The following is a 13,799-nucleotide window of genomic DNA, read 5'->3' as shown; positions in this document are numbered from 1 at the left end:
GCGAGAACAAGAGATTGAACCTGGAAATAAGGATAGATTGAGAACCATCAACCCATGGAACAAGAAGTTGCCTTCAGAAGTGGTGGGAGCTTCATCACTGGAAGCTTTCAAGAAGAGACTTGTGAGAAATGGTGTAGGATCTGCTTGGGTGGGGTGGGGGTTAGACTAGATGGCCTACAAGGCCCCCTCCAACTCTATTAATCTAATCTAATCAAGGAGAGATCCAACCAAAAAAAGAAACATGAGAAATTTCCTTTCAGTGAGAACAATTATTCAAGTGGAAGAGGTTACTTCAGGGATACCATCACTGGAGGTTTTTAAGAAGAGATTGCACAGCCTTTTGTCTGAAATGGCAGAAGAGGGTTGGACTAGAAGACCTCCCAAGTTCCCTTCCTCCAGACGTTCTGCAAAGGTGGGACCATTGGGAACTTGTTCTTCAAACTGCTCTACAAAAGGAGAGACCTTGTTCTTGGAGTCCTTGGCGCTCTCTGACCTGGGTTGTTTTCCGGCTGACGTTTCATGACCCAGCTAAGTAACAACCTCAGTGCGCTGCAGAGTGTTGGCTCATGAAACACGATAGCAGGTTTATTTGTCCAATTCTGGAATAGAGTTGTCAGAATTAAGATTTTTTTTTTCCCTCCGGAGTCTTTTAGAAAATGTCATCTCTCTAAAACTGGAAATCAAAACCAAGATTTGGTCCCTTGTGCTGTGTTTGCAGTGCGGTTTTTGTGGCTTTCTTTTGACCACAGCTTGCTCTGTTTTTTTAAACATTGCTGCCTAGGTCGGTTTGGCAATAGGTGTGCTTGTGCATTTGTCTGGCCCTTGTGACGCCTGCGCTTTCTTCCGTTCACTGCAGTTACCTGGTGGGAGATGAGCTGTGGGTTGTCATGGAGTATTTGGCTGGCGGCTCGTTGACAGACGTGGTAACGGAGACCTGCATGGATGAAGGACAGATAGCTGCGGTGTGCCGGGAGGTGAGAATTTTTAATGATGGCTAGAGATAATCTGTGTTTCGAGTTGGCAGTTCCAGAGAAATTTCCTTCCCAGATTCCTCACAGTGACTCCCACAATGGCAGAGCTACTAATGGACTGGAAAAGTTATCCAAAAATTCAGGGAGGTAGATATTCAGGGATGTGCTTGTCCTGAAAGTATATAGTGTAGCATGTAGAATAGATCCTTCCTTCCTTCCTTCCTTCCTTCCTTCCTTCCTTCCTTCCTTCCTTCCTTCCTTGTTTTTCTCTCCCTTTCCTTCCTTCTCCACCCTCCTTCCCTCTCTATCCACCCACCCACCTTCCTTCCTTTCTCAACTTCCTCCCTTCCTCCCTGTTTCCTTCCTTCCTTCCTTCCTTCCTTCCTTCCTTCCCTCCCTCCTTGTTTTTCTCTCCCTTTCCTTCCTTCTCCACCCTCCTTCCCTCTCTATCCACCCACCCACCTTCCTTCCTTCCTTCCTTCCTTCCTTCCTTCCTTCCTTCCTTCCTTCCTTCCTTTCTTCCTTCCTTCCTCCCTTCCTTCCTCCCTCCCTGTTTTCTTTCTTTCTTTTTTCCTTCCTTCCTTTCTTCCTCATCTCTCCTTCCTTTCTTCCTCTCTCTTCCTCCCTCCCTGTTTTCTTTCTTTTTTCCTTCCTCATCCCTTCTCCCTCCCTCCCTCCTTCCCTCTCTTTTCTTTCCTCCCTCGCTCTCTCCCGTCTACCCATCCACCCGTTCTTTCCTCCCTTCTCTACCCTCCTTCCCTTTCTATCCATCTAACTACTACCCTCCCTCCATGTCTTCTGTCTACCAATCCACCCACTCTCTCTCCTTCCTTCCTTGTCCTCCGTCCTTCCCTCTCTATCAACCTCCCTCCCTCCTACTGGATCATCCTTTCAGGTATATTTCAAATTCTACTTTATTGTAAAGCTACATTAACAGAAAGTGGTTCCTCCCCCCCCCACACCCCCTTCGTGTTCCTTTTACAGCCCCCCAAATAGGGAAAGTCTCCATCCACTTTCCTGCTGAGGGCTCAGCTACCTCTTATCTGGCTGTTCTGTTGGCTGCATCCCTTCGCTCTGTCTCCCAAGGTTATTCTCACATGCCATTGTATTACCCCTACCTTTCTGATCCCTGCATCATTAGGTGTGTGTGTTGATCATTGGGAAATGCATAGATATCCCTACAGACACCCAGGGGTGGTCTTCAAAAGTTTTAGCAACGGTTTCTCTGCCCGGTTGCTGGGTGGGCGTGGCTTAGTCAGACTCCGGCATCATGGCGGGGGGCTGTTTTTTGCCTTCCCCAGGCTCCGAAAGCTTCTTCCTTTCCTTTCTTCCTTCCTTCCTTCCTTCCTTCCCTTCCTCTCTCTTCTTTCTTTCCTTCCCTCCCTTCTTTCCTTTCCTTCCTTCTTCCCTCTTTCCTTCCTTCCCTCCCTTTCTTTCCTTCCTTCCTTCCCTCCCTCTTTCCTTCCTTCCTTCCCCCCCTTTCTTTTCTTCCCTCCCTTCCTCCCTTTCTTTCCTTCCTTCCCTCCCTCCCTCCCTTTCTTTCTTTCCTTCCCTCCCTCTTTCCTTCCTTCCCTCCCTCCCTCTCTTTCTTTCTTTCCTTCCCTCCCTTTTTTCCTTCCCTCCCTCCCTCCCTCCCTCTCTTTCTTTCTTTCCTTCACTTCTTCCCTCCCTTCTTTCCTTCCTCCTCCCTCCCTCCCTCCCTCTCCTTCCTTCCTTCCTTCCTTCCTTCCCTCCCTCCCTTTCTTTCTTTCCTTCCTCCCTCTTTCCTTCCTTCCCTCCCTCCCTCCCTCTCTTTCTTTCCTTCCCTTCTTCCCTCCCTTCTTTCCTTCCCTCCCTCCCTCTCCCTCCCTCCCTTCCTCCCTCCCTCCCTCCCTCCTTCCTTCCTTCCTTCCTTCCTTCCTTCCTTCCTTCCTTCCTTCCCTCCCTCCCTCCCTCCCTCTCTTTCTTTCTTTCCTTCCTTCTTCCCTCCCTTCTTTCCTTCCCCTCCCTCTCCTCTCCTTCCTTCCTTCCTTCCTTCCTTCCTTCCTTCCTTCCTTCCTTCCTTCCTTCCTTCCTTCCTTCCTTCCTTCCTTCCTTCCTCCCTCCTTCCTTCCTTCCTTCCTTCCTTCCTTCCTTCCTTCCTTCCTTCCTCCCTCCCTCCCTCCTCCCTCCTCCCTCCTTCCCTCCCTCCCTCTTGCTGGCTGGGCGCAGCCTACCAGGACTTCCAGGAGGGATGATTTTCACCTTCCCCAGAGTCCCGAGGCTTCCCTCAGGCCTCTGGGGAGGGGCGAAAACGGCCTCGCCAGGCTCCGGAAGCCAGAAACAGGCCCATTTCCGGCCTTCCCGAACTTCCGGGAGGCCCATTTTTCACCCTCCTTGAGCCTCCGCACACACACACACCCACTTACCTGGCATCCAAAACAGGCCATGTGGGGACTCCGGGGAGGGGCGGGGTGGGCGGGGCCAGCCAGGGGCGGGATTTGGGGCTACTCCAAACTGCACGGAATCTGAGCTAGGGGGCTCTCCCCAAACCCTGCAGACCCCTCCAGGGACCCACTTCTGTCTCTTCCCCCTCCCCCCAGTGCCTTCAAGCGTTGGAGTTTCTTCACTGCAACCAGGTGATTCATCGGGACATCAAAAGTGACAACATCTTGCTTGGAATGGACGGGTCCGTCAAGCTAAGTATGTGACTTTGGGGGGACTGGCGACAATTGTGGGTCTGGGGGATGTTTTGCCGGTGGGTGGAAACCTCCCCCCCAACGAAATAATAATAGATGCCTTTGATCCCAGCATTGTGACTGAATATTAATTTTCAGCGGGCAAAAGGTGAAAAATTATTCATTGCACGCATAGAGGGGCAACCCATATTAATTCTCCTTTGTTGGGACCTGGCCTGTTAGCCTGCTCTTTGGACAGTTTTTTTTTATTCATTTATTTAGACTTTTATTTCCTTTTTTATGACTTTGTAAAAGAAAAAAAAAACCTCAAGGAAATGAATATACGTAAAATTCCTTCCTCCTTTTTCCCCATAACAACAACCCTGTGAAGTGGATTGGGCTGAAAGAGAGGAATTGGCCCAAAGTCATCCAGCTAGCTTTCCTGCCTAAGGCGGGACTAGAACTCACCATCTCCTGGTGATTGGTCCAAAGTCACAACAGCTCAGCATTCCAGACTTAAGGCGGAACTAGAACTCACCATCTTGTGGTGATTGGTCCACAGTCATGCTAGTTGGTTTTCCTGCCTAAGGTGGGACTAGAACTCACCATCTCCTGGTGATTGGTCCAAAGTCATGCCAGTTGGTTTTCCTGCCTAAGGTAGGGCTAGAACTTACCATCTCCTGGTGATTGCCACTTGGTTTTCCTGCCTAAGGCGGGACTAGAACTCACCATCTCCTGGTGATTGGTCCAAAGTCACAACAGCTCAGCTTTCCAGACTTAAGGCGGGACTAGAACTCACCATCTCCTGGTGATTGGTCCAAAGTCATGCCAGTTGGTTTTCCTGCCTAAGGTGGGACTAGAACTCACCATCTCCTGGTGATTGGTCCAAAGTCACAACAGCTCAGCTTTCCAGACTTAAGGTGGGACTAGAACTCACCATCTCCTGGTGATTGGTCCAAAGTCATGTCAGTTGGTTTTCCTGCCTAAGGTGGGACTAGAATTCACCATCTCCTGGTGATTGGTCCAAAGTCATGGCAGTTGGTTTTCCTGCCAGAACTCCCCATCTCCTGGTATCTAGACAAGCACCTCCGCACTACACCAAACCCTCATTCTCAGACCTTTCTCAAGGACCTGTTGTATAAGAAAAAGTGTATATTTTTTTGGCTTCTCCAAGAGTACAAAGAAGTTGTCCATGGGAGCTACAAGTTCTGGGAATTGCTGTTCCTTCTTGGGAGGTACCAGGTTGAGGACAGCTAGAGCAGACCAAGCTTAGTGTCAACTCATAAAATATTTCTATGGTCTTTTTAGAGTTGCCAACAGACAGGGAGGAGGGAGCAGTGCAGCCGCTTGCAAACCGAAAGTGCATTCCATAAATGTTTTCAAAGATGGTAACTAGGTGACCGAAGTTTCTGCCCCGCAAAATTCCAACTGGAGAGCATGATTGATGACTCTGGGCTATGGAGGTGTCCCATTGGAGAATATGAATTATGATACACCCAGAGGGTGGTGGTGGTGGGAAAACCAGAGTCAAGGGTGACAAATGATTGATGTGTCTCAGCGTCAGCTCCACCCAGACAGTGCCGGCCATGTTAACTCCCAATAAATCCGTTTGAAGTTTTGGAAGTTTCACTCGAGACTTGTGATTTAAATGGGGGTTAAGTGGTGGAATCCTGACACTTAGCTTGAATTTTTTTTCATCCACTCTTTCTTTCTTTCTTTCTTTCTTTCTTTCTTTCTTTCTTTCTTTCTTTCTTTCTTTCTTTCTTTCTTTCTTTCTTTCTTTCTTTCTTTCTTTCTTTCTTTCTTTCTTTCTTTCTTTCTTTCTTTCTTTCTTTCTTTCTTTTTCTTTTTCCTTTTCTTTTTCCTCCAGCTGATTTTGGCTTTTGCGCCCAAATCACTCCTGAGCAGAGTAAGCGGAGCACCATGGTGGGGACGCCATATTGGATGGCTCCTGAGGTGGTCACAAGGAAAGCCTACGGCCCCAAGGTGGACATTTGGTCTCTGGGCATCATGGCCATTGAAATGATTGAGGGGGAACCCCCGTACCTCAACGAGAACCCCCTGAGGGTAAGCTTTGGGTTTCAGGGCCGTTTGTCCCCTTCTCTTAACGGAGGCAAATGTAATTAAGGCAAATATAAACTCCTCAGGATAATCTGACGGGATCCAACCTGAGTCGGTCCCTGGGGAAAAAAATCCCTCCCCACCAAGGTTTATTCTTCCAAGCTTTGGGCCTCATGCTGGAGTCCATCATCCCGGAATCTCTCTCTCTCTCTCTCTCTCTAGAATACAGGTAGTCCTCAACTTATAGCAGTTTATTTAGTGACCATTGAAGAAACAACAGGAAGGAGAGAAGGAAGGAACCAGGTGGGGGTGAGGAAGGAAGTGAGAAATGAAGTAAGGAATGAAGGAGGAAGGGAAGGAAGGAATGGGAAATGGGGGGAGGGAGGAATGAAGGAAGAAGGGAAGGAAGGAGAGAAGGAGGGAATGGGAGAGGAAGGGAGGAAGGAAATGAATGGTTGATCCAACAACTGGCAGTTTATTTCTTTAGTTAGCAATTTCTTAAAGGAAGGAAGGAAGGAAGGAAGTGAATTGTTGATCTAACAATTGGCAGTTTATTTCTTTAATTAGCAATTTCTGGAAGGAAGGAAGGAAGGAAGGAAGGAAGGGAATTGTTGATCTAACAATTGGCAGTTTATTTCTTTAATTAGCAATTTCTGGAAGGAAGGAAGGAAGGAAGGAAGGAAGGAAGGAAGGAAGGAAGGAAGGAAGGAAGGAAGGAAGGAAGGAAGGAAGGGAATTGTTGATCTAACAACTGGCAGTTTATTTCTTTAGTTAGCAATTTCTGGAAGGAAGGAAGGAAGGAAGGAAGGAAGGAAGGAAGGAAGGAAGGAAGGAAGGAAGGAAGGAAGGGAATTGTTGATCTAACAATTGGCAGTTTATTTCTTTAATTAGCAATTTCTGGAAGGAAGGAAGGAAGGAAGGAAGGAAGGAAGGGAATTGTTGATCTAACAACTGGCAGTTTATTTCTTTAGTTAGCAATTTCTGGAAGGAAGGAAGGAAGGAAGGAAGGAAGGAAGGAAGGAAGGAAGGAAGGGAATTGTTGATCTAACAATTGGCAGTTTATTTCTTTAATTAGCAATTTCAGGAAGGAAGGAAGGAAGGAAGGAAGGGAATTGTTGATCTAACAATTGGCAGTTTATTTCTTTAATTAGCAATTTCTGGAAGGAAGGAAGGAAGGAAGGAAGGAAGGAAGGAAGGAAGGGAATTGTTGATCTAACAATTGGCAGTTTATTTCTTTAATTAGCAATTTCTGGAAGGAAGGAAGGAAGGAAGGAAGGAAGGAAGGAAGGAAGGAAGGAAGGAAGGAAGGAAGGAAGGAAGGAAGGGAATTGTTGATCTAACAATTGGCAGTTTATTTCTTTAATTAGCAATTTCTGGAAGGAAGGAAGGAAGGAAGGAAGGAAGGAAGGAAGGAAGGAAGGAAGGAAGGAAGGAAGGGAATTGTTGATCTAACAACTGGCAGTTTATTTCTTTAGTTAGCAATTTCTTGAAGGAAGGAGGGAGGGAGAGAAGGAAGGAAGTGAATTGTTGATCTAACAACTGGCAGTTTATTTCTTTAGTTAGCAATTTCTTAGGAGAAGGAAGGAAGGAAGGAAGGAAGGAAGGAAGGAAAAGGAAGGAAGGAAGGAAGGAAATTGTTGATCTAACAACTGGCAGTTTATTTCTTTAGTTAGCAATGTCTTGGTTAGCAAAGTTGGAAATTGCAACCAGGGAATGCAATAGCTGTCTCCCTTGGGCAGAGAATGTTTCTCATTGTCTTTGATAATTTTTATTTACAAATATTTATTTATTTCAGGCTTTGTATCTCATTGCTACCAATGGGACCCCAGAGCTGCAAAATCCAGAGAAGCTCTCACCCCTTTTTAGAGACTTCCTTAATCGCTGCCTGGAAATGGATGTGGAGAAGAGAGGTTCCGCCAAAGAGCTTCTCCAGGTAACCCTGGGATCCAGAGAAGGAGAGCCAGGATTTCATTCATATTGAATATATCGATTTGTATACAGTTTACATGGAGGCCCATTTGACTCTACAGCAGCTGTGTCAAACTCGATTTTATTGAGGGCTACATCAGTTTGACCTCGGGGGCTGCGAGGGCATGGCCACCTCCAAGATCCTTTCCAAGTCTATTATTCTATTCTATTCTATTCTATTCTATTCTATTCTATTCTATTCTATTCTATTCTATTCTTTATTTATTTCCTATTCTATTATTTCCTATTCTATTCTATTTACTATATTCTATTCTATTCTTATTTCTTATTTCCTATTCTATTATTTCCTATTCTATTCTATTTACTCTATTCTATTCTTATTCTATTATTTCTTATTTCCTATTCTATTGTTTCTGATTCTATTCTATTTACTATATTCTATTCTATTCTTATTTCTTATTCTATTCTATTTTCTATATTCTATTCTATTTACTATATTCTATTCTATTCTATTCTTATTTCTTATTTCCTATTCTATTATTCCCTATTCTGTTTTCTATGTTCTATTCTATTCTTATTTCTTGTTCTATTCTTATATTCTATTCTAATTATTCTATTCTATATTCTATTCTGTTCTTATTTTCTATTCTATTCTATTCTTATTTCTTGTTCTATTCTATTCAGTTTTCCAAACAGCAACACAGCAACTTCATTAATACGATGCACCTCCCTGTCTACCTGACAGGTGTATAATAAACCCACCAAAGTTGTAACAGTTTTCCCCGTCTCTGCCTCTCTCTCCCTCTTTTCTAGCACCAGTTCCTGAAAATTGCCAAGCCCCTCTCCAGCCTCACTCCTCTGATTGTTGCAGCGAAAGAGGCCACGAAGAACAACCACTGAGGGGAAGGAAAAAAGTCCATACCAGCCGTTTCCGAAATCCTTCTGCAAACAGTTTTCGGTTTTATCCTTTTGGGTTTTTTTTTTCTTTCTTTCTTTTTTTTAAGAGACTAATTTTTTAAAAAGTTCCTCCTTCTGTGCAGAAAATGCCTTTTAATCATTTTTAAGGTATTTTTTCTTTTCCTGGGGACTGGAATCATGAAAGTCCAGATGGAGGATCCGGAAACAGACCTATGGCATGGAGTAACTCTTGAGCTTTAGGCGCTCTGCCTTTATTGCAAGACTTCTGTGGAAAGGCTGGCTCATCACAACCGTTGCGTTGTTGCCAAACCAACCCGTCTTGATCTTTTAACGTACGGATTTTCAGACTGAAAGAGAAGGCTATTCTGCAGAAACTTAGAAGACGTTTTTCCTAAGCGAGATAACAGTTCTTTTAAGGCGTTGATACCTCTCGGAGAGCCTGCTTCTTAAAACTACTGAAAAATGTGTGTGAATTACTTGAAAACTAGGGCAGGCAAAGAGAAAAGTGGACTGTTTTTTATAATTGCAGAGGTGGAGGTGTTTTTCCTCTGAGCCACTGGATGTTTGGACAAAGTTTGCATGCGTCAAAGAAGATTGAAGTAGTTAGGATGAATACCACAATCGCTTCCCCCCCCCCCACGGGTCCCTTTTGGGAAGGTTAATTAATTGGTGATGATCATGCAATGTGTTTGGAGTTTTGTGTGAGTGTACGTGTGTTTGCACACCTATTTCCCCGAAAATATGACCTACCCTGAAAGTAAGCCCTAACTTGACTTTTTTTTTACACGTGTGCCCAATATAAGCCCTACACCCCTCCTCCCAAATAAGCCCTAATTAAGATCCCACCCTCTCCAGTAAAAATTAAGCTAGAATGGGGATGGAGGAGAGGTGGAGCTGCCCTACTACTTACCTTTGGACAGGTGTAGCCAGGCCTCGCAACCCCCCGACACCTGCCTGGCCGGCCCATTTCTTCTGCATCTGGCAAGGCTGGCTAGGCTTTCCTAGAGACCTCTGGAGCTGATAACAAAGCTCTGGATCGATCCAGAACTCTTATCAGCTGCAGAGGCCTTCAGGAAAGCCTTGCCGGTCGCAGAAGTAGTTCCTGAAGGCCTCTGACAGTGAAAATGAGGCTGGTAGGCGACGCACGCAAATGAGGTTAGTCAGTGGATGACGTCCCCCGAAAATAAGACCTGGTGGCTTTTTTGGTAGCAAAAAATATATATAAGATAGGGTCTTATTTTGGGGGAAACAACGGATATGTGTGTGCGTGTGTGTGTATGAGAAACAAATTGTCCTTTTGATTAAATCCCTACGGCTCTTTCCCATCTTAACTTGCAGTTTAGAACTGGCTAATCTGCTTGTTTGGTTAATAGCTTAAAATAGGACTTTCCAGATGGATTTGAACTTCAGTTCCCAGAGTCCCCGTCCCCCCCCTTAACCAGAGGGATTATGGGAGTTGAAGTCCAGGCCAGCTGGAAGCCACCGGCTGCGGAAAAGCTGCTATGGTTTTTATGATCTCAGATTAAACAATACAGAAATTGGCTCGTCTGGACCTTACTGAAGAAATAGGGTTACACAAATGGGCAGTGAAGGAAAAGCTTGAATTTTGGGGGTTATTTCTTTATTGCTCTGGTAAAGAATATCGTGGTTTCCCGTTTCTAAATTTGCAAAAAAAAAACAACAACCCTCAATTCTGGAGATCAGGATTTGTTTATCTGGTCCTGTGAGCAACTAAGAATTCAATCTTTCCAGATCCAGCTATGGGTGAGAGCATCAACTTATACTGGGAACATGAGTCTCTTTGTGTAAGAAAAACCTTTTAATTTGTGCGAGATGAAAAACGGTGGATGCAAAATCAGCAGGTTTTGAATAAACTAGATCCTGGGTGTTTCACACTGTGATTTGGTTTGTAAAAGGTGAGAATGTCAGAAGGCCAAAGGCATATTAAATGCATGGAAAACCAGCTCAATGCAAGTTTTGACACAACAGTTCTCCTCCTCCTCCTCCTCCTCCTCCTCCTCCTCCTCCTCCTCCTCCTCCTCCTCTTTTTGTGGCTGTCATTAATAACACTAGCACTTAGATATATATACCACTTCACAGTGCTTTGCGGCCCTCTCTAAGAGGCTGTACAGAGTTAGCCTATGGCCATCAACAATCTGGCTCCTCATTTTACCCACCTCGGAAGGACGGAAGGCTGAGTCAACCTTGAGCCAGTCAGGACCGAACTGCTGGCAGTGGGCAGAGTTAGCCTGCAGAACAGCATTCTAAGCACTGCGTCACAACAACACCAGAAGAAGGAAGTGGGGAAGGAAGGAGAAGGAGAAGAAGAAGAAGGAGGAAGGGAAGAGAGGAATGGACGGAGGAGGAGGAAGGGGGGAAAGAGGATGAAGGCAAAAGAGAAAGGAAAATAAAAGGGAAGAGAGGAAGGAGACGGAGAGGGAAGATGGGAGAGGGAAGGAAGAAATAACAATAACAGACATATATACCGCTTCACAGTGCTTTACTAGCCTCTAAGTGGTTTATAGAGTTGGCATATTACCCACGACAATCTGGGTCCTCATTTTACCCACCTTGGAAGGACGGAAGGCTGAGTCTACTTTGAGCAGGTGAGATTCAAACTGCCAACTGCAGGCAGCCGGCAGTCAGAAGTAGCCTGCAGTACTGCATTCTAACCACTGCACCACCACCATTAAGTGCTAAATGCAACAGTTGTTCAATACCTCAGTCCTTAAGTGAGCCAATTATTTGGTATGGTTGTGGTTTTGTCAAAAACCACACATAAATGCCGGGTTTTGGTGAAACCTTCATAAAACACACGTCTGTACAGGACAGTGCAAATGGTCATACACGCTGGTTGCCAAGCACCCAAAAATCAAACATGCAACTGGGAAGTGTTGAAACTTTGAATATGGGTTGCATATAGGTAGGTCCTGAAGTCACTAAGCCACTATAAAATGAGGACTGCCTCCATAAAACTATAACAATAAAGGAGAATATTTGTAGCTCAGGGTTGAAATAAGGGGTCCTTGGTGCTCGCGCTCTCCCAGACAAACTCGGGGAATATTCTTATATAAATTAACATGGCAACAAACCAGGTAAGAACCTCTAAAAGGTTTCCTTGTCCAGTCGTATCTGATTCTAAGGGATGGTGCTCATCTCTTGTTAGCTGAGGGAGGAATGGTAGTATTCTACCAGTTCGGTCCAGTTTGGCTGAACTGGTAATAAAAGATGCTACTGGTTCGACCGAACCGACAATCAGCTGTGCCTTACGATTTTTAGATTAGCTAGAAAGCAGGAGATCATGGGATTTCTTGCTTTCTAGCTAATTAAATTGTGTGGCACAGCTGATTCTTCGCTTCCAAATTCTTTTTTTCAGCACCCAGGAGGGTTCCCTGAGACCCACTAGGCCAAAAACGGGGTGAGAGTGGGTGCTACAAAAAAAAGAAAGAAGGAATGGGAGAAAGAAAGGGAGGAAAGAAAGAAAAAGGGAAAAAAAGAAGAGGGAAGGAGGGAAAAGGAGGAAGGAAGGACCACAAACCTTGGCACTAGACGCAGCTTCAGAGGATGCTTTGAAACAGCACAGCAATCCAGGGCTGGAAGGTAGCTGGAGGTCATCTAGTCCAACCCCCTGCTCCAGAAAGTGAGTTTCTGTCTTTTGACACCCCCCCCAGTCACATCACCCCATAGCTACACCCATCACGTGACCATGTCGCCACGTCTCCCAGTCACATGGCCAAATAGCCGTGCCTCCCAGTCACATGGCCACATAGCCACGCCCACCAAGCCAAGCCCACAAACCCGGTAGTTAAAAAAAAACTTGAAATCCCACCACTGCGAGGAAGCCAACGTTGCCCCAAAAGCCATTTCCATGGTCATGTGGACAGCATGGCTATACGGAACACTGTGACCTTCCCACCGAAGTGGTACCTGTTTATCTACTCGCATTTGCATGCTTTCGAACTGCTAGGCGGGCAGGAACTGGAGCAAGTGACGGGAGCTGAAGAATGCGGTTCATCCAGGAACCTGATTGGTTGGAGATTTGTGTGGATTGTTGACCTCACCTGCAAGGCAGTTTCTGACAGTTGGGCTCGGACGTTGCTCTGGTCAGAGCTGGGTTGTTTGGCTGAGGCTATTTCTCTCGGAGCTGAGGATCTTTCGGTGAGTCGCCCAAATCATGGTTTCTCTGATCCCCCACAATAAACAAGCATCTCATTGGGAACCTTGGATAAGACGTTGACGCTATTCTGAAGAGTGTGTCAATTTAATTCCTTTTTAATTGGCTCAATCTGGGTGTGGATTGCTGGCAGAGAAATGTTTCGGTCTTTTCGTTCCCTTCTTCTGGTCTCTTTTGCATGGTGTGTAAATGTTGTTTATGTCTATGGGTCAGTGGATGGCTGGGCCCGTCTACCCTGCCCTGCCCATCCCAGGAGTCCCAACGTGACCTGTTTTGGATGCAGGGAAGTGCAGGTGCACATGGAGGCTTGGGAAGGGTGAAAAATGCCCCCCTTGGAAGTTTGGAAAGGCTGGAAATGGGCCTGTTTCTGGCTTCCAGAGAGCCTCCGGATCGGTCCATAGCAGAGGTGGGTATTCAGCAGGTTCGGACCAGTTCTGGAGAACCAGTAGCGGAAATTTTGAGTAGTTTGGAGAACCGGCAAATCCCACCCTCTGACTGGCCCCCACGAACCCTGTCTCTTCTCTGCCTCCCATGGAGCCCCAGCTGATCGGCTGGGTCTTCTTTGGTTGCCCTGCCCAGGAGAACGGAGCTGGAAAGCAGGTTAGTGGGGTGCGGAGGGAATCAGAGGTGGTCTTCAGCAGGTTTGGACCAGTTTTGGAGAACCGGTAGTGGAAATTTTGAGTAGTTCAGAGAACCGGCAAATGCCACCTCTGACTGGCTCCGTCCCCATCTCTTCTCTGCCTCCCATTGAGTCCCAGCTGATCGGCTGGGTCTCCTTTGGTTGCCCTGCCCAGGAGAATGGAGCTGGAAAGCAGGTTAGTGGGGTGGGGAAGGAATGGAGATTTTGCAGTATTCTTCCCCTGCCACGCCCACCAAACCACGCCTCCAGAACCGGTAGTAATTTTTTTTTAATTCCACCACTGCCAGGGAGGGCAAAAATACTCCCCCCGCCGTGGTGCAGGAGGCCGAGTAGGCTACTCCCACCATGGCTACGCTCACCCAGCATCCGGGCAGAGAACCCTTTGCCAAAATTTTTGAAGGCCACCCGTGGGCCCAGTGATGGTTTCTCTAAATCCTCCCCCGCCCCGCCATAAACAAGCTGTCAGGGCT

At 46.2% G+C, this 13,799-nt stretch overlaps 1 protein-coding gene across 1 annotated transcript in view; it reads left to right on the top strand.

The window, feature by feature from the left end:
- The window catches only part of PAK1 (p21 (RAC1) activated kinase 1), a 61,297-nt gene extending 50,889 nt beyond the window's left edge, over positions 1-10,408 (top strand). The window contains exons 11-15 of the mRNA XM_026706930.2: positions 857-974; positions 3,533-3,632; positions 5,478-5,674; positions 7,464-7,601; positions 8,411-10,408. Coding sequence (XP_026562715.1) covers positions 857-974; positions 3,533-3,632; positions 5,478-5,674; positions 7,464-7,601; positions 8,411-8,497 — 640 coding nt within the window. The 3' untranslated portion in view covers positions 8,498-10,408. The remainder of the gene's footprint in view (positions 1-856; positions 975-3,532; positions 3,633-5,477; positions 5,675-7,463; positions 7,602-8,410) is intronic.
- Positions 10,409-13,799: the final 3,391 nt, after the last annotated feature.

This window comes from Pseudonaja textilis, chromosome 7 (genome assembly GCF_049901715.1).
Source record: "Pseudonaja textilis isolate UNSWEBS1 chromosome 7, rPseTex1.2, whole genome shotgun sequence".
NCBI classification, from domain to species: domain Eukaryota; kingdom Metazoa; phylum Chordata; class Lepidosauria; order Squamata; family Elapidae; genus Pseudonaja; species Pseudonaja textilis.
This window is presented reverse-complemented; position numbering and strand designations above follow the sequence as displayed.